The sequence below is a fragment of the Panthera leo genome, chromosome B1 (assembly GCF_018350215.1).
Source record: "Panthera leo isolate Ple1 chromosome B1, P.leo_Ple1_pat1.1, whole genome shotgun sequence".
In the NCBI taxonomy this organism is placed as follows: Eukaryota; Metazoa; Chordata; class Mammalia; order Carnivora; family Felidae; genus Panthera; species Panthera leo.
Genome location: NC_056682.1, coordinates 15605840 through 15626516, shown reverse-complemented (window position 1 = coordinate 15626516; position 20677 = coordinate 15605840). Strand labels below are relative to the sequence as shown.

At 45.1% G+C, this 20677-nt stretch overlaps 1 protein-coding gene across 2 annotated transcripts in view; it reads left to right on the top strand.

The window, feature by feature from the left end:
- Positions 1–1593: 1593 nt before the first annotated feature.
- The window catches only part of CENPU (centromere protein U), a 48628-nt gene continuing 29544 nt past the window's right edge, over positions 1594–20677 (top strand). The window contains exons 1-6 of one of the 2 annotated variants that reach the window (XM_042934291.1): positions 1594–1925; positions 4942–4990; positions 6328–6445; positions 10200–10305; positions 18246–18306; positions 18755–18997. In XM_042934291.1, coding sequence (XP_042790225.1) covers positions 1885–1925; positions 4942–4990; positions 6328–6445; positions 10200–10305; positions 18246–18306; positions 18755–18997 — 618 coding nt within the window. In that variant the 5' untranslated portion in view covers positions 1594–1884. The remainder of the gene's footprint in view (positions 1926–4941; positions 4991–6327; positions 6446–10199; positions 10306–18245; positions 18307–18754; positions 18998–20677) is intronic. The other variant, XM_042934292.1, reaches the window with a different exon arrangement.

Genomic DNA, 20677 nt, shown 5'->3' with positions numbered 1-20677 from the left:
CAGTGAGGAGGAATCAGGAAGGGACTGGGAATGATGAAAAGATGACGGTCTTAAGGGACATGCAAATGAAAAACATAATAGGATACCATTTCAACTCACTGGTTAGGTAAAAATGTAAAAGTCTTAAAAATTCTAAGTGTTGACATGTATATAGAGCTAAGGGGACTTTTATATACTGCCGAGGGGGGATGTAAACTGTAATCTACAAAACGAGGTATAAAAATTGGCATTATCACGTTAAGCTTAAAATGCCTTTATTCTGAGGCAATAATATTTCTACCAGGTCTATCCCTAGAGAACCTCTCAGATATGTGTCATATGAAACACTTACAAGAATGTTGGGCACTGCATTGTTGATCAGAGCAAAAAGACTGAAACAACCATACACAGGGGGATGGATAAATTAAATGTGGAGTCTTTACTTAAAGCATTCCAAAGACAATGAAAATGAATGAACTACAGCTACATGAATCGATGTGGCTAAATCTAAAAATCATAGCTTTGATTAAGAGCACTTGCAAAGTACATACTAAATATCATTTATATAAAGTTGAGAAATACACAGTAATTAATACATTCTTTAGGGATTTACCAAGGCTGGTGGAATGATCACGATTTATTTTCTTTTCCTTTTTTTATTTTAAAATTTTTTTTTCAACTTTTTTTTTTATTTATTTTTGGGACAGAGAGAGACAGAGCATGAACGGGGGAGGGGCAGAGAGAGAGGGAGACACAGAATCAGAAACAGGCTCCAGGCTCCGAGCCATCAGCCCAGAGCCTGACGCGGGGCTCGAACTCACGGACCGCGAGATCGTGACCTGGCTGAAGTCGGACGCTTAACCGACTGCGCCACCCAGGCGCCCCCACGACTTATTTTCTAATGCAGTGGTGAGTACATGGGTGTTTCTGCTTGTCTTTACGTTATACGTGTTATATTCTTTTGTATGCATGGAATATGTTCTTTTTATTGTGATAAAATCTGCATAACATAAACTTTAGCTTTTTAACCATTTTCAACTGTACGCTTTAGCAGCATACACTTAGGTACAAGCACGTTGTTACACAACCATCCACTACTATCCATCTCCAGAACTTTTCCGTGATCCCAAACTGTGCTTTTGGCATCACAGCCACGAAATCATTGCCAAACTCAAGGTCATTAAGTATCTTTGCTCTGTTTTCTCCTTAAAGTTGCATCATTTTCCTTTTTAAGTTTAGGTCTTTGACCCATTTTAAGTTCATTTTTATTTATGGTGTGGTAAAGGCCCAACATTCTTTCGCAGAATAAATTTGTAAACAGAAAGACAGAATCGGAGAATACTAGCTCCAGAAGGGGCCCTTCCCATTTACAATGCGGAAACTAGAATACAGGTGAAAATAACAGGCCGAGCTCACACAGCTGGCTAAAGGGCAGCAGCAGAGTCAAATCCTGCCTTGTTGGCAATGCCTCGTTCTCACTGCCCAGGAGCCTAAGCGCCAGGAGCTCCCACCCGGGTTTGGACCGGGTACCCACGGAAGCACCGCGCTGCCTCGTTTCAGCTCCGGCTCCTCCCCTTCCCCGCCCCCTGGGCGGGCCCCTACGGCTCCGGAACTGCGGAGTTTAGGAAAACAGGCGCGGGCGCGGGCGCGGGGAAAAGCCCGGCTAACTGTTGACGTCTCAGGGACCATCAGCAATTGGTTGGAAGGCGCTGACTCCAGATCCGCTTTCCTACAATCCCAGCCGGGATTTCTCAGGCGCTCCAGGACCGGGAGGACCCGCGGGATTAAACGGTCCGGGGCGGGGCGGGGCGTGCGAGCAGGCTCGGTCCAGATTGACCGCTCGGGGCGGCGCGCGGTTTGGCGGGATTTTTCTGACTCCATTTACCCGCAGAGCCTTGGACTCGGATGGCTCCGTCGCGGCGGGTGCGGGGCCCGGGGCGCGGCGGGTAAGTACCTCGGTTCGTGCGGACGCAGCCCGGGCACCGGCGTTACCTCTTTCGCTTCCTGCCGCGTTTTGTGCCTCTCGGAGCTGTTCGTGCTGCGTAGCGAGGCTCCCTGGCTCTGCCCCTGCGGAACTCGCTCAGGGTCTCGTCTTCTACCTATAAAATGGGAACATTAGCCCCAAGTGCATAGGGTGGCCGCGAGATTTAAAGCAGTTACAGCTGAAAACTGCCTGGCGGGTGGAAGAGAAGGTTGGCTTTGTGTGCGCGAGTGTAGGCTGAAGCTGGCTGGAAGTATTTTGAAACAAAATATCCAACAAATAACTCATTGAGCCGCCTCCTGCTTGCCAGACTTTACATTCTAGAAAGTTTGCCCTCTGGCTGGCCGTCAGGATTCTTATTTTCGAGACCCTGCCGTGTTTGTAACACGAACGTTAAAGCTGAACCAAATCTCCAGCCGGTGCACCAAGCTGTCGCTTGTTATTCTTAAAAAGGGGTCCAGGATGGGTCACGCAGTTTTGTCTTAATCAAAAAGGGCATGCATTTAAATATAGGCTGCCAAACTGCTCTCCAGAATGTTATTTTTTTTTAATTTTTAATGTTTTTATTTATTTTTGAGGCAGAGACAGAGCACGAGCAGGGGAGGGGAAGAGAGAGAGGGAGACACAATCCGAAGCAGGCTCCGGGCTCTGCGCTGTCAGCACAGACCCCGACGCGGGGCTCGAACTCACGGACTGTGAGATCATGACCTGAGCCGGAGTCAGCCGCTTAACCGACTGAGCCACCCAGCCGCCCCCAGAATGTCATTTATAATGGATTCGTTGACAGTTGCCCTGCTGGCAGTGTCTTGAGCGCACCCGAAGGCCTGGTGTGGTCCTAGCTAAAGGGGTCTCGGCCTGCTATGGTGGGGACGCAAGGTCATACATACACATGTCCAGGAGTTCCTCCTGGGCTGTGGGAAGACTCCCTGTAGGAGGTGGCATTTGTGGATGCAGGGTGACAGCGGAATGCAAGCCAGGCAGAGCTTAGGGGAAAGCCTGGAGCAGGACAGAGCAGGGAGGTGGAATGAACTGAGACTAGACTCCTGTGGGGACTCTTGATGGGGGGGTGGGGGGGGGGGAAGAACCAAAGACTCTCCCGATGGAGAGCCCCACTCTCTCCATGTGTGTGTATACATACAACATTTTTGCCTTTGAGACTCTTGAAATCTGTTCATCCCTCTCCCCCAAACTCACTGGTGCACATCTACCAAAACTTTTACATACGGTATCGCAGAAGTTTCCATCTTTGGAAACAGCACCTTGCTCCTACCCTAAGGTAAGGTGGAAACTTGACCTTTTTTTAAGCACAGAGGAGGCAAGAGCCAGGGGTCAGAGGAGGATAAGTTCTGCAATCTGGTTTCTAGTCCTCTTTCTGTTACTTGGCTGTGTGACCTTTGATAAGTCACGTAACTTCTTTTTCCCGAACCCTGGAATCATAAATGCTGTAAAATGAATACCTGGTCTACCTTCTTCTTTGGAACGGAGAATCAAATAAAGCAGCGGTCCTTAAAGTGTTTTTAGAAATGTGCATTTGGTAGAAACGCAGCAGCTCAGATCCCATCCCGGGTGGATGGAATCAGAATCTCTGGGGTGGGGCCAAGCAGTCTGTTGGAAGCCTTCCAGGTGATTCTGATGTCTTAAGTTTGAGAACCACCGCTCTAAAGGGTTCCACAGTTTTGTTTACTGTGACTCACAGTAATGATGTTTTACATCCCGATTAATACACACGTGTGCACCACACACTTCTAGAACAACAACAAAAAAAGGGTTATGAAAATCAAACGTTCAATGCAATCTTACATTTTCTGTTCTTTTGTATTTCCTTTTTGAAAATACAGAAGAAGATGTTGAGGGAAATTCTGGGGACGTGGGTAGAATTTGAATATGGACAGTAGATTATATGAGCCTATCAGTGTTCATTTTCTTAATTTGGAAATTGTACTGTGGCAATGCGTGCTAATGCTCTCTTAGGAAAGGCACACTGAATTATTTAGGGGTAAAGGTGCACGTTGTCTCTACACACACAGCATATGAGACAACATGTGAACGGGAGGTGAACGTGGGTAGAGAAGATACAGAATGTTCTGGAAATTCTATCAAGTAGAACATTACTCAAAGAAATATTGATTCCGACACGCCGGACTGATTTTGCTTTCCACGAATGGTGCCTGCACAGCCAGTTGTAGAGTCAGAGACTGAGTATGGTGTCGTACCCAAGTACCCCCAGTGCCGTCCTGCAGTGCCCGGTGCACGGAGGATACGCCGTACATGTTCCCTGGAAATACTGTTCCCCGCCCCCCCCCCCCCCCCCCCCCACTCCTATTTCCAGTCTGTATTTTAGTCACTGTTGTTACATCTTGTTTACGCTTGTTGAAGATCTGCAACTTTGTCCTTTTATCCCAGTGCCCAAGGGAGGGGCATTAGCGGTGGGAAGGGGAAAGCTGTGGATTTGAACTGCTGGAAATTTTGACGCGGGCGGCTTCTTGGCTGTGTGCCGCTTTGGGCAAACTTACTCTGCAGATGGGGTTCACTTCTACTTTATAGGACCGTTGGAGCTAAATGAGAAAATGTACGGGCAAGAGCCAGGCATAGGCTAGAATGGGTGTCAGGTGCCTAGTAAATGCCAGCCTGCTTCCCTTTTGCTCTATTCTGCAGAAACTGTCAGTCGCTACTATGACTTGTCCTCAGGGGAAAGGAAAATAGCAGGATTAAGAGCTTCTGTGTCCCTGAGGGAGAGAGGTGTGCTATTTTATACACCGGTGATATGATTTGACCTGTAAAAAAAAAAAAAATGTCTGTGAGATACAGGTTCTGTTTTCCCAAAGGATTTTGCCATAACCTGACTTTCTCTGGGTGCTCACTCTTTGTGCAACTGATGACTATAATCTGGGGGAAAAAAATGCTTCGAATGGGTTGCAAGTTATGGTGTTTCCCCAGTTATTTTAAATATTTCCTTTTTGTGTGTTTTTGCTGTTCGATAGTGTGAGATCTTCAAAGAACTCTATAGGAAAAACACATTCCACAAAAGATGTAAGTTATCGTCTCACTTTAATATAATTATCTCATAACTGACAATACGAAATGATGAACGTTTTGTGGGAACCTTCGAGTCGCGTAGACTTCACTTGGTGAGCTCGGTGTTCTATTGTAGTGAAAAGTGTATTCCTTTGCCTCCCATCTTTGCCAGTATATTACAAAAAATGATCCCTGTTAACATTTTGAATCTTTTTTTCTGGGCCTAGGTTGGTTTTATTTTCATTTGGATAATTGATATCCTGTAAAAATTTGTACAGCTTTCTGTATTTTGCTTTTTTCACTTAGCCATTTGGCTAAAGTCCAGCATACCTGGCATGGAATTCTTCAAGTTTTAAAGCTCTGCTCCCAGCCTGCCTTCGCTGGAAGTCCAAAGTGCCTGAGATGGATTTCTTAGCGTTCCTGACTTCTTTCTTTTCTTGGAAGGCAGCTGGAAGCTGGAGGCTGATTTGCATCTCAGAGGATGGGAAGGCCTGTCAGCTCCCCTTCTCTGGCATCCCACCCCCAAGTACTCCGTGACAGATTTTATAGTGAGGGTCTGTAAGTGGGAAAGTTTTTGTTTGGTCCATTTTACACCATCTCCTTTATATCTTCTAGAATTTCCTCATGTTTTCTTTTCTGTAAATGGCATCCTTCCCCATTTCCCAGAGCTGTGATGGATTTTTTTTTCTCATTTTCTGTATGTTTTGGTCTTTCATGAAGATTTGGGGTAGTAAATGTCATGGGGCCTGTTAGTATATTGAACCATAAACCCTTGTCTCTTCTTTGGGAGTTTTTACCTATGTGTATCCTTATGAACTTTCAGGTGCGTGGGGGAGAGGGCCCATAGCTTCCCCTAGATCAGCAGTTGGCAAACTATGGCCCGTGGGCCAAATCTGGCCTGCTCCCTGTTTTTGTACAACCCTGTGAGCTGAGAAAGATTTTTACCTTTCTAATTGGTCGGAATAAAATCAAAAGACAACTATCTTGTGATAGGTGAGAATGATACGAAATTCAAATTTCAGTATTCATAAATAAAGTTTTATTGTGACACAGCCGTGCTTATTCTTTCTGCAAGGTCACTGTCTGCTTTCAGACTCACAGTGTCTGAGTTGAGCAGTTCCAACAGATGCAAAGCCTACTATATTGAGTCTCTGGTCCTTGATAGAATTTAGCCAGCCCCTGTCTTGGTTTTTCAAAGGGGTCCGTTTCCCCCAACTCCCCCCTCAAAAAGTGTTAAGGATCATTTCTTTAGGCAGCAACGATGGCAGGATTATCCTCTCTAAGTAAATCAACTTTGTAATGTTCCCGGTTGTTACAACTAATTCAATGACTTTGACTTTATTCACTTTCAGAAAGCTGGCCCAGAGCAGAAGCCTACTGATGTATTTGATTTTCCCGATAATTCTGGTATCTCCAGCATCAGCAGACTGGGTGAACATGAGAAAGATGAAGAACCTTATGAAATCTTCGGTTAGTATTTTAAATCTTCATCGTAAAAACTTGAACGTAGTTTATCCTAAAAACTTTAGGCTAGTTACGAATAAAAATATGCATCGGGCTCTGTGCTGACAGCTCGGAGCCTGGAGCCTGCTTCAGATTCTGTGTCTCCCTCTCTCCCCCCACCCCTCCGCTGCGCTCTCCCTCTCTCTCTTTTTCTATCAAAAATAAACATTAATTGGGGCACCTGGGTGGCTCAGTCGGTTAAGCGGCTGACTTCAGCTCAGGTCACGATCTCGCAGTCCGTGAGTTCGAGCCCCGCGTCGGGCTCTGGGCTGATGGCTCAGAGCCTGGAGCCTGCTTCCGATTCTGTGTCTCCCTCTCTCTCTGCTCCTCCCCCGTTCATGCTCTGTCTCTCTCTGTCTCAAAAATAAATAAAAAAAAAAGTTAAAAAAAAAAAATTAAAAAAAAAAATAAAAAACAAACATTAATTAAAAAAAATTTTTTTTTAATATGGAAATCTTTTCAGATTTTAAAAATCAGCTGTCTGCATATGACTGTAGTGTTCTGGGGAGTACTTAATATTTTGAGTTAATTTTTCTCACTTTTAAGTACATTTAGAAGTAAGAACTCTTTTTTTAAAATTTTTTTTCTTTATGTTTCATTATTTATTTTGAGAGAGAGGGAGAGAGAAACAGAGCATGAGCAGGAGAGGGGCAGAGAGAGAGAGGGAGACACAGGATCTGAAGCAGGCTCCAGGCTCAAACCCACGAACCATGAGATCATGACCTGATCCCAAGTTGGACACTTAACAGACTGAGCCGCCCAGGCACTCCATTAAGAAGTCTATTAAACATTTATCAAAGCGGAACTCTTCTAGGAGCATTTGTCCACAAGCCAGTCCTAATAGGGCACCTATTATAGTTCTCTGTAGAAAGAGGAATATGAACTATACTTCTCACTCCCTATGACCACTCACACCATAGAGTGATTCAGTAAGGGGTTTTACTTAGAAGAGGGATAATTTTCCCTTTGCGGAAATACACAGAGGCAGAGGATGCTTCGGGAGAGCCGGGGGGGTGGGGGGGGAGCTCCATCTGTATTTCTTGGAGTGTGAGGAAAGCAGGGCTGGCACCTGGTCCAGGTGGGACTGCTTCTGTTTATGTCACTGGCCACTTCAGAGGTCAAAAATGAGCGGAACGTGGGCACCTGGCTCAGTCGGTTAAGCGTCCGACTTCGGCTCAGGTCACGAATCTTGCGGTCTGTGAGTTCGAGCCCTGCGTCAGGCTCTGTGCTGACAGCTCAGAGCCTGGAGCCTGCTTCGGATTCTGTGTCTCCCTCTCTGCTCCTCCCCTGTGCGCACGCGCTCTCTCTGTCTCTCTCAAAAATAAATAGATTTAAAAAACTTTTAAAGAAAATACCTCCTTTTCAGTGGTACATTAGTGTGGCCCCCAAATTGCACAACCGTCACCATTGTCTATTCCAGAACATCCTAATCACCCCGGCGAGAAACTCTGTGCCTGTTGGCATTCAGTCCCCACCCGTCCTTCCCCCACCCCCAGCCCCTGCCAGCCATACACCTCCTCCCTGTTTGTGCCTCTTCATACAAATGGAGTCCTACTCTGTGTTCATTTGTGACCGGCTTCTTGCATTTAGCAGAGTCTTTTCACGGTTCCTGTGTGCTGTAGCAGGCATCACACTGCATTCCTAAAAAATGTTTTAGCTCCGTAATCCGTTGTTTGTTTGTTTTTTTTTAAAATTTTTTTTTTTAACGTTTTATTTATTTTTGAGACAGGGAGAGACAGAGCATGAACGGGGGAGGGGCAGAGAGAGAGGGAGACACAGAATCTGAAACAGGCTCCAGGTTCTGAGCAGTCAGCACAGAGCCGGACGCGGGGCTCGAACTCACAAACCATGAGATCGTGACCTGAGCCGAAGTCGGCCGCTTAACCGGCGGAGCCACCCAGGCGCCCCTAACCATTTTTAAAAGTACATTTCTGTGGCATCACCACGCTCCCGTTGTCCTGCAGCTATCCTCCCCACCCCCCCCCAGAACCTCCCCTTGCCCCTAACTGAAAGCCTGTGCCCATTAAGCCACACCTCCTCATTCCCCACACCTCCCAGCCCAACTTTCTGTTTCTATAAATTTGACTGCTCTAGGTGCCTCCTTTGAGAGGAATCAGACAATATGTTTCCTCTTTTTTTCCACTCAATTATGTCTTCAGAGTCCCCCCGTGCTGTAGCCTGTGTCCGAATTTCCTTTTGAAACTGAGTAATATTCCATCCCGTGCGTATGTCCAGTCATCTGGCAGTGAACACTGGGGTTGCCTTTACCTTGTGACTATTGTGAATAATGCTGCCCTACACACGGGTGTTCAGACATCCATGGGAGTCCCTGCTTTCACTTCTTGGGAGCACCTACGCGGAGGTAGAGTTGCTGGATATGAGGTGATTGTGTTCGCTTTTTTGAGGCCACAACGTTCATTTTACGTTGGCACTAGTAATACAGTTTCTCCACATCCTCACTTGGGGTTGTTTTGTTTTGTTTTGTTTTGTTTTTTGATGCCAGCCATCCAAATGGATGTGGAGTAGTATCCCGTTGTGGCTTCGAGTTTTATTTCCCTAGTGACTAATGATGCTGACCATCTTCCTATGTGTCTGTTGGCCCATTTGTGTATCTGGAGCTGTCTATTCAAATCATTTATCCATTTTTAAGTTGGAGTATTCATCTTGTTAAAATTGGGGTGTCTCTCTTTATGTGTTGAGGTGTGAGGGTCCAGTTTGTATGACTGGTTACACACGGAGATGCAGGATTGGTTTGTCTCTTTTACTCTTTGTGATGGGCAGTAGTGAATAAATCCCTTTGCCTAGTTGAGGGCAACACAGAGTATATTACTGATGTTAAAATTGTGCACGGACGTGTTCACTGCTTAAGCAGCTGTCTGTCTGAACCCATGCCGTTTAATCCACACCATGGTGCTTACGCTGCCACTGCCGGGCTAAAATTGCTAAAATTGCTAAAATTCGAACACAAGTGGTAGCTTGGCTCTTACCAGGCACCCCCCCACCCAACCCCCGCTTGCAGCAATTCAACTCTCCCATTCCTGGCCGCCTCCCACCTTCCCCTAAGCTCTCGCCTCCTGCCACCAGCCCAGCCCCAGCCCAGTGTGTTGAGGTCTCTCTTTTTACCTGAGTAGGTAGGAGTGTTCTGTTTCCCCCAGGGTCCTCTTCTGTGCCTTTCCACCAAGGCCATTTGGTTGCCCTCCCTTTCATCTTCTTGCTCGCTGAAGTTAGCTCCTTGTGCTAGTGAAAGGCTCAAACGGTGCAGGGGAAGAGAAGGAGGGAGAAGACTGGAATCCTTCCCCAGAGGGCCCTCTCCTCCCAGCTAGGAACTTGATGAGGTTCTAGAGTCCCGTGGGCCAAGCCCTGTAAGCCTCGGAGCTGATCACGAGTGCAGTGGTCTCTCAAGTAGGGCCGTGATGCTCTGTCAGGTGAGGACTGAGAACGTCAGGCTTCTTTAAATTTCTTTTATATCCTTAAAACATTCCCAGATAGCATGCAAATACAGTAATACAGGTTACCACTGACAAATGCCCACGTATTTACGAATGAAATGGTTTAAATTTCTCATTGTTGAGGTGTGAGCGCGAGAACATTCGGGAAGGAAGTAGCCTGTGTAATTGGTAGCCATTAAAACTGAGGTCGCCGTTGTAAGGGAACAAACTTAAACGCTGCCCAAGCTGCCAGACTTTGAAAGTTGTACTTTAAAAAAAAATGTCTTTTGTAGACCCGCCTTTACACAGCACTGCTATATATGCTGATGAAGAAGAATTCTCCACACACTGTGGTTCACCCATCCCTTCAACTCCTGAAGGAAAAGAAGTGGAGAAAAGGTAAGCTTCTACCTTAAGCAGTTGTTTATTTGGGGTTAGTAGGATTTCCGAGACGCTCTCTCAGGCAGAGGCTTTTAAAACTAAAGCTCTTTAAAGATCTTTGGAGCCAACTTAGTTTTTCCTCAAGAGAACCGGTACATAAAAACGTATTTTCAAAAATTAACATTACTTATAATTAATTATAGGTACAACTTTCCCGTCAAAGAAAACAGTCCCGGGGATGTAATTACAGCATGGTGATAGAGGGGATACTGTGTTGTATGTGTGAAAGCTGCTAAGAGAGTAGATCTGGACAGTTGTCACAAGAAGAAGAAAATTTGTAGCTCTGTTTAGTGACAGACGTTAACTAATTGTGGAGATCATTTTTCAGTATATACGAGTATCCAATTGTTATGTCATACACCTGAAACTAACCTATGTCCGTTATACCTCCCTTATAAAAAAAATCCAATTTAATTTAAAAAAAAGTCATTACAATTGACATTTAACTGATTATTCTAGAAAACATGCTTGTGAAGCTAGTTTAGCTTTAAGGTTAAGACAAGGAGGGTAGGAAAGGATTTTTCAAGTTTTTATTTTAATTCGAATCACCTGGTTCTCATCACAGGTACCCTCCTTAATCCCATTACCTATTTCCCCCCCACCTCCTCTCCGGTAACCATCAGTTTGTTCTTCAAAGCTAAGATTCTGCTTCTTGGTTTGCGCCTCTCTCTCTTTCTCCCCCTCTCTTTTTTTAAAACCCTTTGCTCCTTTGTTTTGTTTCTGTATATATCATATGGGATTTGTCTTTCTCTGACTGACTTACTTTGCTTAGCATAATAGTCTCTAGCTCCATCCATGTCATTACAAATAGCAATTATTTCATTCTTTTTTAATGGCTGAGTAATATTCCACTGTATATATGTACCACCGCTTTATCCGTTCACAAATCGATGAACACTTGGGCCGCTTCCATAATTTGGCTAGTGTAACTAATGTTGCTATAAACATAGGGGTGCACGTACCCTTGGAATTAGGGTTTTTGCATTCTTTGTGTAAAAACTCAGTAGTGCAATTCCTGGATCATAGGGCAGTTCTGTTTTGAACTTTTTGAGGAGCCTCTGTACTGTCTTCCACAGTGGCTGCACCAGTTTGCATCCCCACCAACGGCGCATGATGGTTACTTTCTCTCCACATCTTCACCAACACCCATTGTTTTTGGGTTGTTGATTTTGGCCATTCTGACAGGTGCGAGGTTTTGATTTGCATTTCCCTGAGGATAAGTGATGGTCGTCGTCTTTTCATGTGTCTGTTGCCGTCTGGATGCCTTTTTGGAGAAATATCTGTTCATGTCTTCTGCCCAGTGTATAATTGGATTATTTGGGGTTTTTTTAGGTGCTGAGTTTTGTAAATGCTTTATACATCTTGGATGCTAACCCTTTTTCAGATACGTTATTTGCAAAATTCTCCCATTCTGTAGGTGGCCTTTTCGTTTTGTTGACTTTTTCCTTTGCTCTGCAGAACCTTTTTGTTATAATGAAGCCCCATCAGTTTATTTTTGCTTTTGGTTCCCTTGCCTCAGGAGACCTGTCTAAAAAAAAGTTGCTATGGCTAATGCCAAATGTTACTCCCTGTGCTGTCTTCTAGGATTTTTATGGTTTCAGGTCTCACAGTTAGGTCTTTCATCAATTTTGAGTTTATTTTTGTGTATGGTGCAAGAAAGCGGTCCAGTTGTCCCAGCACCATTTGCTGAAGAGACTGTCCTTTTCCCATTGGATGTTCTTTCCTGCTCTGTCAAAGATTTATTGACCATAGGGTTGTGGGTTTGTTTCTGGGTTTTCTATTCTGTTGATCTGTGTGTCTATTTTTGTGCAGTCCCATAGTGGCATATTACATATTACGGCTTTGTAATATAACTTAAAGTCCAGAGTTGTGATGACTCCAAGCTTCGCTTTTGCTTTTCAAGGTTGCTTTGGCTATTTGGGGTCTTTTGTGGTTACATACACGTTTTAGGATTGTTTGTTCTAGTTCTGTGAAAAATACTGTTGGGGCAGCTGGGTGGCTCAGTCAGTTAAGCATCTAACTCTTGATTTCAGCTCAGGTCATGATCTCACAGTTCATGGGATCAAGCCCTGCATTGGGCTCTGCACTGACAACGTGGAGCCTGCTTGAGATTCTCTCTCTCCCTCTCTCTCTGCCCATCTGCTGCTTGTATTCTCTCTAAGTAAATATATAAACATTTAAAAAAATGCTGTTGGTATTTTGATAGGGATTGCGTTTAATGTATAGATTGCTTTGGGTAGTGTAGACATTTTAACAATATTTGTTCTTCCAGTCCATGAACATGGAATGTTTTTCCATTTCTTTGTGTCGTCTTCAATGTCTTTCATCAGTGTTTTATAGTTTTCAGAGTACAGGTCTTTTATGCCAGTGATTAGATTTATTCTTTTTTTAAAATTTTTTTTTCAACGTTTTTTATTTATTTTTGGGACAGAGAGAGACAGAGCATGAACGGGGGAGGGGCAGAGAGAGAGGGAGACACAGAATCGGAAACAGGCTCCAGGCTCCGAGCCATCAGCCCAGAGCCTGACGCGGGGCTCGAACTCACGGACCGCGAGATCGTGACCTGGCTGAAGTCGGACGCTTAACCGACTGCGCCACCCAGGCGCCCCGATTAGATTTATTCTTAGGTGTCTTATTGTTTTGGGTGCAGTTGTAAATAGGATTTGTTCCTTAATTTCTCTTTCTTCTGCTTCATCATTGGTGTATAGAGATACCACAGATTTCTGTGCATTAATTTTGTATCTCGCAACTTCACTGAATTCATTTATCAGTTCTAGCCGTGTTTTGATGGAGTCTTTTGGGTTTTCTACATAGAGTATCATGTCTGTAAAGAGTCGCTTCTTCCTTATGAGGATTTCTTTTCTTTCTTTTTGTTGTCTGATTGCTGTGGCTAGGACTTCTAGTACTGTGTTGAATAAAAGTGGTGAGAGGGAACATCCCTGTCTTGTTCCTGATCCTAGGGGAATAGCTGAATTTTTTACCATCGAGTATGTTAGCTGTGGGTTTTTCATATATGCCCTTTATTAGGATATGTTCCCTGTAAACCTACTTTGTTGAGGGTTTTTATCATGAATGGATGTTGTACTTTGTCAAATGCTTTTTCTGCTTCTATTGAAATAACCTTATGGTTCTTATCCTCTTATTGATGTGATGTGTCACATTTATTTGTGAATATTAAACCACCCTTACAGCCCAGAAATAAATCCCACTTGATTGTGGTGAACGATTTTTTTTAACGTGTTGTTGGATTCAGTTTGCTAGTATTTTGTTGAGGATTTTGCATCTGTGTTCATCAGAGATACTGGCCTGTAGTTCTCTTTTTTTGTGGTGTCTTTATCTGGTTTTGGTATCAGGATAATGCTGGCCTCATAGAATGGATTTGGAAGTTTTCCTTCCTTTTCTGTTTTTTGGAATAGTTTAAAAAGAAAACAATTCTTTTTTTTAAAAAATTTTTTTTAATGTTTATTTATTTTTGAGACAGAGACAGAGCACGAGTGGGGGAGGGGCAGAGAGAGAGAGGGAAACACAGAACCTGAAACAGGCTCCAGGCTCTGAGCTGTCAGCACAGAGCCCAACGTGGGGCTTGAACCCAAGAACCGTGAGATCATGACCTGAGCTGAAGTCAGATGCTTAACCGACTGAGCCACCCAGGCGCCCCATAAAAGAAAACAATTCTATGCATTGGCCTGTTTTAGATACCTCATATAGGTAGAATAATAACAGTATTTATTTGTCCCTCTGTAACTGCCTTATTTCCCTCAGCATCATTTTAATAGCAAGTTCTTAAATATGTACCACCTCAGGGCCTTTGCATGTACCATCTCAGGTGCCCAGATTGCTCTTCTGTAAGGCTTGCTCCTATGCTTCCTTTTAGATTTCAGATGTCACCATATCATAGCAATCCACTCTGCTGCCTCATAGAAAATATCACCTTTCTTCATCAGTGTATTTTCTTTACTCTGATCTTTTTCTCATAGCATTCACCTCTACCAAGCCAATATTTTATGTTCATTTTTTAATTTTTTTTTAATGTTTATTTTTGAGAGCGAGAGAGAGAGCGTTGAGTGGGCGAAGGGCAGAGAGAGAGGGAGACACAGAATCCGAAGCAGGCTCCAGGCTCCAAGCTGTCAGCACAGAGCCCGATGCAGGGATTGAACTCACGAACTGTGAGATCATGAGCTGAAGTTGGACGCTTAACTGACTGAGCCACCCAGGCGCCCCTATGTTCATTTTTTAATTTGTTCGTTGTCTCTCCCCAATAGGAGTAGCTTAAAAAGCAGAACTTTGTTCTGTTCCCTGCTGTTCCTCGGGTGCCTAGAACACCACCTGGCACGCAGTAGGCATTCAGTGAATATTTGAAACCCTTTGTTCGTGAGGTGTAAGTGCAGTGCCCTGGTTAAGGCAACTGGCCCTCAACCTCTTGTGCTGGTTCAGGTCCTTGTTAGGCCACTTCTAAGGTATCGGGCCTCGGGCCAGACCTTTAACTTCTTAATTCCTCCATCTGGAAAGTAAAGTAGTAGTACAGTCTACGTCATGGATTGTTTAAGATGAATTTATCCTCTTAAGCTCTTAAAACTGGTTGGTACATAGTAAACTTTCAAATATGAGCTATTATTGTTTGTATTTTCTCAGCATTCTTTGAGCACCGCCCGCATGCCTGGCCCTGTGTGAGGCTCTCGGTTTTCAGTAATAACTCAGAGTGGACATAATCCTTGTTGTCCTGGAGCTTATGGAACAATAGATATTACTGAAGGATCCCTGATGAACCTCACGGGGAAGCGGGTGACCCTGTGATGGGAATTGGGTTGGTGGGGTGGGGGAGGAGTGAATGTTCCACGGAGGTGAAATGGTAGGCACAGAGGCCCCGCGGTGGCAGGGAGCAGAGGGAGTCTGTGGGACTGAAAAGAGCTGGGGTGACTCGGGGTGTAGAGACTGAAGAGGGGAGCCCACTGCAAGATAGTAATTACTTTGTCACGGATGGTAAAGCGTGCTGGTTGTCTGCCCCAGTGTCTTCCCCTCCTTCCTCAGTCATCATGTGTGACAGCACATTTGATGTTAGCCGAGCATGTGGCTGTCAGAATGAAGAGTGGATCTCCTAGCTTCTCTTGCCCCTAAGGTGTCTTCGTGACTGAATTTTTGCAGCTTCCATAAGTGTCTTTATAGGGAGGATTATGCCCTTCTTTGCTCCTTCCTTCTTCCTTATGGTGGAAGTGGATGTGGCAGCTGAAGCTTGAGCGGGCGTTGTGGGCAGAGAAAGTCGAGCCGTGAAGTGGAAAGAATACGGGTCTCTGATCACGGTGGGATTGTCCAAATTTCCATGAATGATCTCGAGTTTTATTAAGAGGCAAATAAAGGGTCTTATTTAAACCATTTTGGGGGTATATTTTCTAGCATTGCAGCCACACCTAATCCCATCGTATGTAGTTGGTAAGGAGTTTTGTCCTTAAGCTCAGCAGTTAAGGAATTTTAAGAAAGCGTGGCATGGCCAGGTAACAACTGCACGTAAAAACTGTCCCTCTGACTGCTGTGTGGAAAATGGGTTTGAGAGAGGCAGGAGTGCACTGGAGAGACCAGTCTGGAAGTGTTTTAGTAGCCCAGGGCCCACAGGACTAGGGCAGTTACAACAGAGGGAAAAAGTGACTGAGCTTAAGCAATAGAAAGTCAACCAGCGGGCTTGGTGGTGGGTTGGCTCTAGGAGGGTGGGTAAGAGTTACTGGCAGACTACTGGCTTTCTGGTTTGTATACGTGGGTCGATGACGGTGCCCAAGACTAGTGCTTAATCCTACAAGATGCAGTAACTTCATCCTGAGGCCATCATGAATTGGTGTAGACATGGCAAAGCTATGTACTTGGGTCTGGCGCTCAGAGGAGAGGGCCAAGCTGGACTTGCGGCTGAAGTTGTTGGCCTCTTGGTGGTGGGGGTGTGGAGCTGTGGGCGAGTGGGGCCTCGCGGGGGGAGGCTGCCCGAGAGCAGGCGAGGAGGGGGCCCCCCTCTTGAAAGCCCACCTGCCGTCCCGAAGAGAGGAAGGAGCTCGCGAAGGAGAGAAGAAAAGCATCTGGAGGCAAAAGAAGAAAACCAGGGCAGCGCTTGTTCACAGGAGTAGCAGAGGGAGTGTGTGTTGGGTGGCCAGGTGGCCCGAGTGCAGTTGAGAAGCAAGTCACGCAAGGACTGAATGCGTGCATTGTATTTAACCATATGGATGTCCTTGGTAATCTCGGTTTTGATCGTGAGGTAAGCTCCCCAAAAATAAACTATTCGGTAAGTTAGGGTCTGTGTGTGGACACAAAGGGGAGTCAAGGCAGCGGGGAGGCACTGGAGAGAGCGCGGCATTTCCCAGGACTTGTGGAGGCATCAGCACCTGCTGTCTCTTACCAGGGATGTGTTCGGTTCTTTGTTCCTCGATCTCCTTGCTCCCCCGCCGCTGTGTGCACAGGTGATGCTGCCCTTAGCTCTCTTCTCTCCACCGCCCCCAATATTACTGTCATGCCTCTGCTCCCCTCGTCTGTCTGTCTGGCCCCGCCTTTCTCCAGGGCACACCATATCCTGGCTCCGCCGGGTACCCCTAGATGCCCACAGCCACCTTGGATTTCACAAAGGCAAAACCGAGCTCAGTCCTTTCCTCTCTCACCCGGTGTCAACAGGCTCCTTCCGCATTCTCTAGATTAACGGCCTTGCTGTCACCTGGGCGTCATCCCCAGTGTCTTTTATCTCTGACCAGTCCTGTTCGTGTGGCCTGTGATGACCCAGAGAGCCTGCGTTTTCCTCTCCCTGCCCTGCCACAGCGTAAGCCCTTGCTGATCTCGCCAGCACTCCCGCAGCAAAGCCTGGCCTGCTGTCCTTGGCTCCGGGATTGCTCTCTCCCTCTGGCCCTCCCACCATACGGCTTCCAGCGCCATCCTTCTGAAATGCCAGTCTTCTCTCCCTGGCATGCCTCGCACCCTTGAGGGGCTCTCTGTGGCCTGTATGCATGGCGTAGAAGGCCGCTGTGCCAGGCCAGGTAAGTACACTGAGGCAGAATTAGAACGGAAGAGGTTTATTAGTAGACCTTTCTGTGAAACTTAAAGGTAGAAGAATGGGGACCGGGCAGAGATGGACTCAGACTGTAGGGCAGCCCTTGCGGTTCTGGCCAACTCACGGAGGGGACCCTGGCCGAGGGACTGCTTGTTCATGGAGCCCTGTAGTGGGCAGAAATGGCCAGGCCTGGTACTGTCTTTGGCCTTCCTACCAGACAGTGGACTTAAGGTTCTCATTTTTAATTTTTTTAAATGTTTATTTATTTTTGAGAGAGAGAGAGTGCAAGAGGGGGAGGTGCAGAGAGAGAAGGAGACACAGAATCCAAGCAGGCTCCAAGCTCTGAGCTGTCAGCACAGAGCCGGACGCGGGGCACGAACCCATGAACCACGAGATCATGATCTCAGCCAAAGTCGCACGCTTAACCGACTGAGCCACCCAGGCGCCCCTGAAGGCTCTCATTTTTAAAGTAATTTTATTCATGTTGAATTGGATGAAAAAATGAACTCTCATCTCTCATCAGAAGTTTAGGATTATTTTTTTTTTTCCGTTTCAAAGAAAAAAAGGGTATTCCTTTTTATATCCCCTAATGATAGGTCTAGCGTCTGTGGATTAGCTTTTAGTTCAAATGACGGCCCATGTACCTGGGAGTGGGAACACCAGGGAAAGGGCATTTCTTAGACATGACCACATGTCGTGTGGTGCAGTAACAGGACGCTTGGCTGCCCTGGGCGTCGGAAGAAGTGGGAGAGGACCCATAAATCCGGGACACGTGAGAAATCTCACTAAACTGAGCTTATTTTCATATTGGATGAGCAACTTCTATGCAGCATGTGAATAAAAATGAAGGAAGTGTAAGATGCTGATGGTTTATTCTTTCGCACAGGTCAGACACTTACGAAATCGAAGCAAGTGAAGACACGTCTGTAGAAATGAGCGCAAAAAAGGTGTGTGTAGGAGTGTTCTCTTCTATCTTGCAACATATTTCATATCCTATCTCGATTGGAGGCAAGCAGAGAAAATGGGCACATTTTACGCAGAGGAAGAATATTACGTTTCAGAAGATACTTTTCGAGTAAAAAGGGAAATGTGTTTTTATGTCTTAAGTGCTTTTCATTACATAGGTCTCAAACCCGCATGTACCCTGTCAGTTTTCACAGCATTCCTGTGTTTAGTTCGGGATCTACAGAGGCAGAGTGAACTTGAGGAGTGTTTACATGGAGCCTTTAAATCTGGGTTTCCCCACTTACCCACTAATTTTGTTGCCATCTTCCTGTTATGTTCAGGCTTGAGGGTGGGAAATGAGAAATGTGGATTTTAAGGCTGTCTACTATTACAGGAAGGATGGTAAGCATTTGAGTTTTCTAAGCCAGTAATGCTGATTTCTTGGCATAGCCAGCAAGAAACGTCAAGCCCATTAGCAATGAATCTGAAAGCCCCGAAGAAGGTGATATAAGAAGGAAAGTTAAACCAGCGGAGAAAATGAGTTCAGAACAATGTGAACCTGTTCCAGATACACCGCGTATATCTTCGGAACTTCCAGAGAAACCAGCTGAGTCCACCACTCGTAAAAGAGTAGGACCCCTTAGCGCCACGTCTGGTGTTGAAAAAGCGACCCTGGCGACAGAAAGTCGGTCGGTAAGAGCGCGTCTGTCATCCCCGTTGGGGAGAAAAAAAGTTGACTGAAAAATGTTGAGGAGGAAAATAAAGCATTTCCTCTCTTTCCTTTGATTCTTTAAAAAGCTAATAGATATTTTTGTTATAAAAATGTTTATTTTAGAAAATTCAGAAGGTGTAGAAAGGATGAGATCACCCACGATCCCATCCCCGTAAAAGATGCGTGCTCTTTGATCTGTGCGCCTCAGTCCCTTAACGGAGCTTTTTCCTCCCCCGGAGTGGACCGACCTGGTCACTTGGTGTTCTGGGATGCCATTTTCACAAGTGCACGACATTTCCTTCATGAATGTGCCATAGTTTAATCTCTTACGAATGAATGGTTGCAATCAAAAATTTTTAGGTGCTTTCATTCATGAATTTCTTCCTAGCTAAATCTTTGTGTACACCCTCGATCATTTCCGTAGAAAAACATTGCTAAGATAAGATTTCCGGGTCCTAAACACTCTGTTTTAAATTCGTGGCATATGTTATCTTTGGGACAAGCTCTTAATATGTCATTTTATCCATTTGGCTTAATGCTTTGAATAATTCTCATTCATGTTCAGAAAGAATTCTAAGTATATTGTGTTCCTGCTGCCTCATTCTCCACTTTCCGTCTTCCTCTGCCACTGAACAGGTAACATTTCGGCTGGTTTCTGTGTTCTCTTCCTGAGTTTCCTTCTGCTCAAATAAACAAAGAGGGATCTATTTTCTCTTACTGTCCCCTTTCTACGCAAACAGAAGCGTATTCATGTTGATCTGCCTCTTTCTGGTCTGTCTGGTGAACATCCCACGTGAACTTGACTTGGCAGTTGTTGGAGGTTTTCTGTGAATGTCCTCTCAGGTCAAGTTGATGGACATGCATTCAGATATTATGTCTCCGTAGAGTCTTTTTATGGTGCGGGGATAGTCTACTTGATGACAAAAGAGATGTTTTAGGTGTTTGTTAATATCCCAGTTTTGCGGATTCTCTTTAGTTCTCTGAAGTTTTGCATTGTGACTTTTGTAGCTTTGTTCTTTGTTTTGTCAATTTTAGACTTATAGTTGCACAGATAGTTCAGGAAGTTCCCACACATTTCTTCCCCATCTTAATCTAATTCTTAGATTTTACAAAACCAAAGTGCGGTGATTAAAACCAGGAAATTAACCTTGACATAATACTGTTATCTCAAGTACAGAAGCTATGTTTTTAATTGCATGCTTACTTAACGTTCTATGTTCTTGATGAGTGGCTGTTACCATTATGTTCTGTTATCATTAGGAAATGTCTCCTTGTAATTTCTTTTTTTTTTTTTTAATTTTTTTTTTTTTTAAGTTTTTTAATTTATTTTTGGGACAGAGAGAGACAGAGAATGAATGGGGGAGGGTCAGAGAGAAGGAAACATAGAATCTGAAACAGGCTCCAGGCTCCGAGCTGTCAGCACAGATCCCGACGCGGGGCTCGAACCCATGGACCGTGAGATCATGACCTGAGCCGAAGTCGGCTGCTCAACCGACTGAGCCACCCAGGCGCCCCTTGTCTTGAAATACATAGTGTTCGATATTCATATAACCCAGCAGCTTTCCTATGCTCACTTTGCACGGTATATCTCTTTTCGCCCATTTGTTTACAACCTGTTTCTGTCTTTATTTTTTCCAGTTTTGTTGAGATATAATAGATAT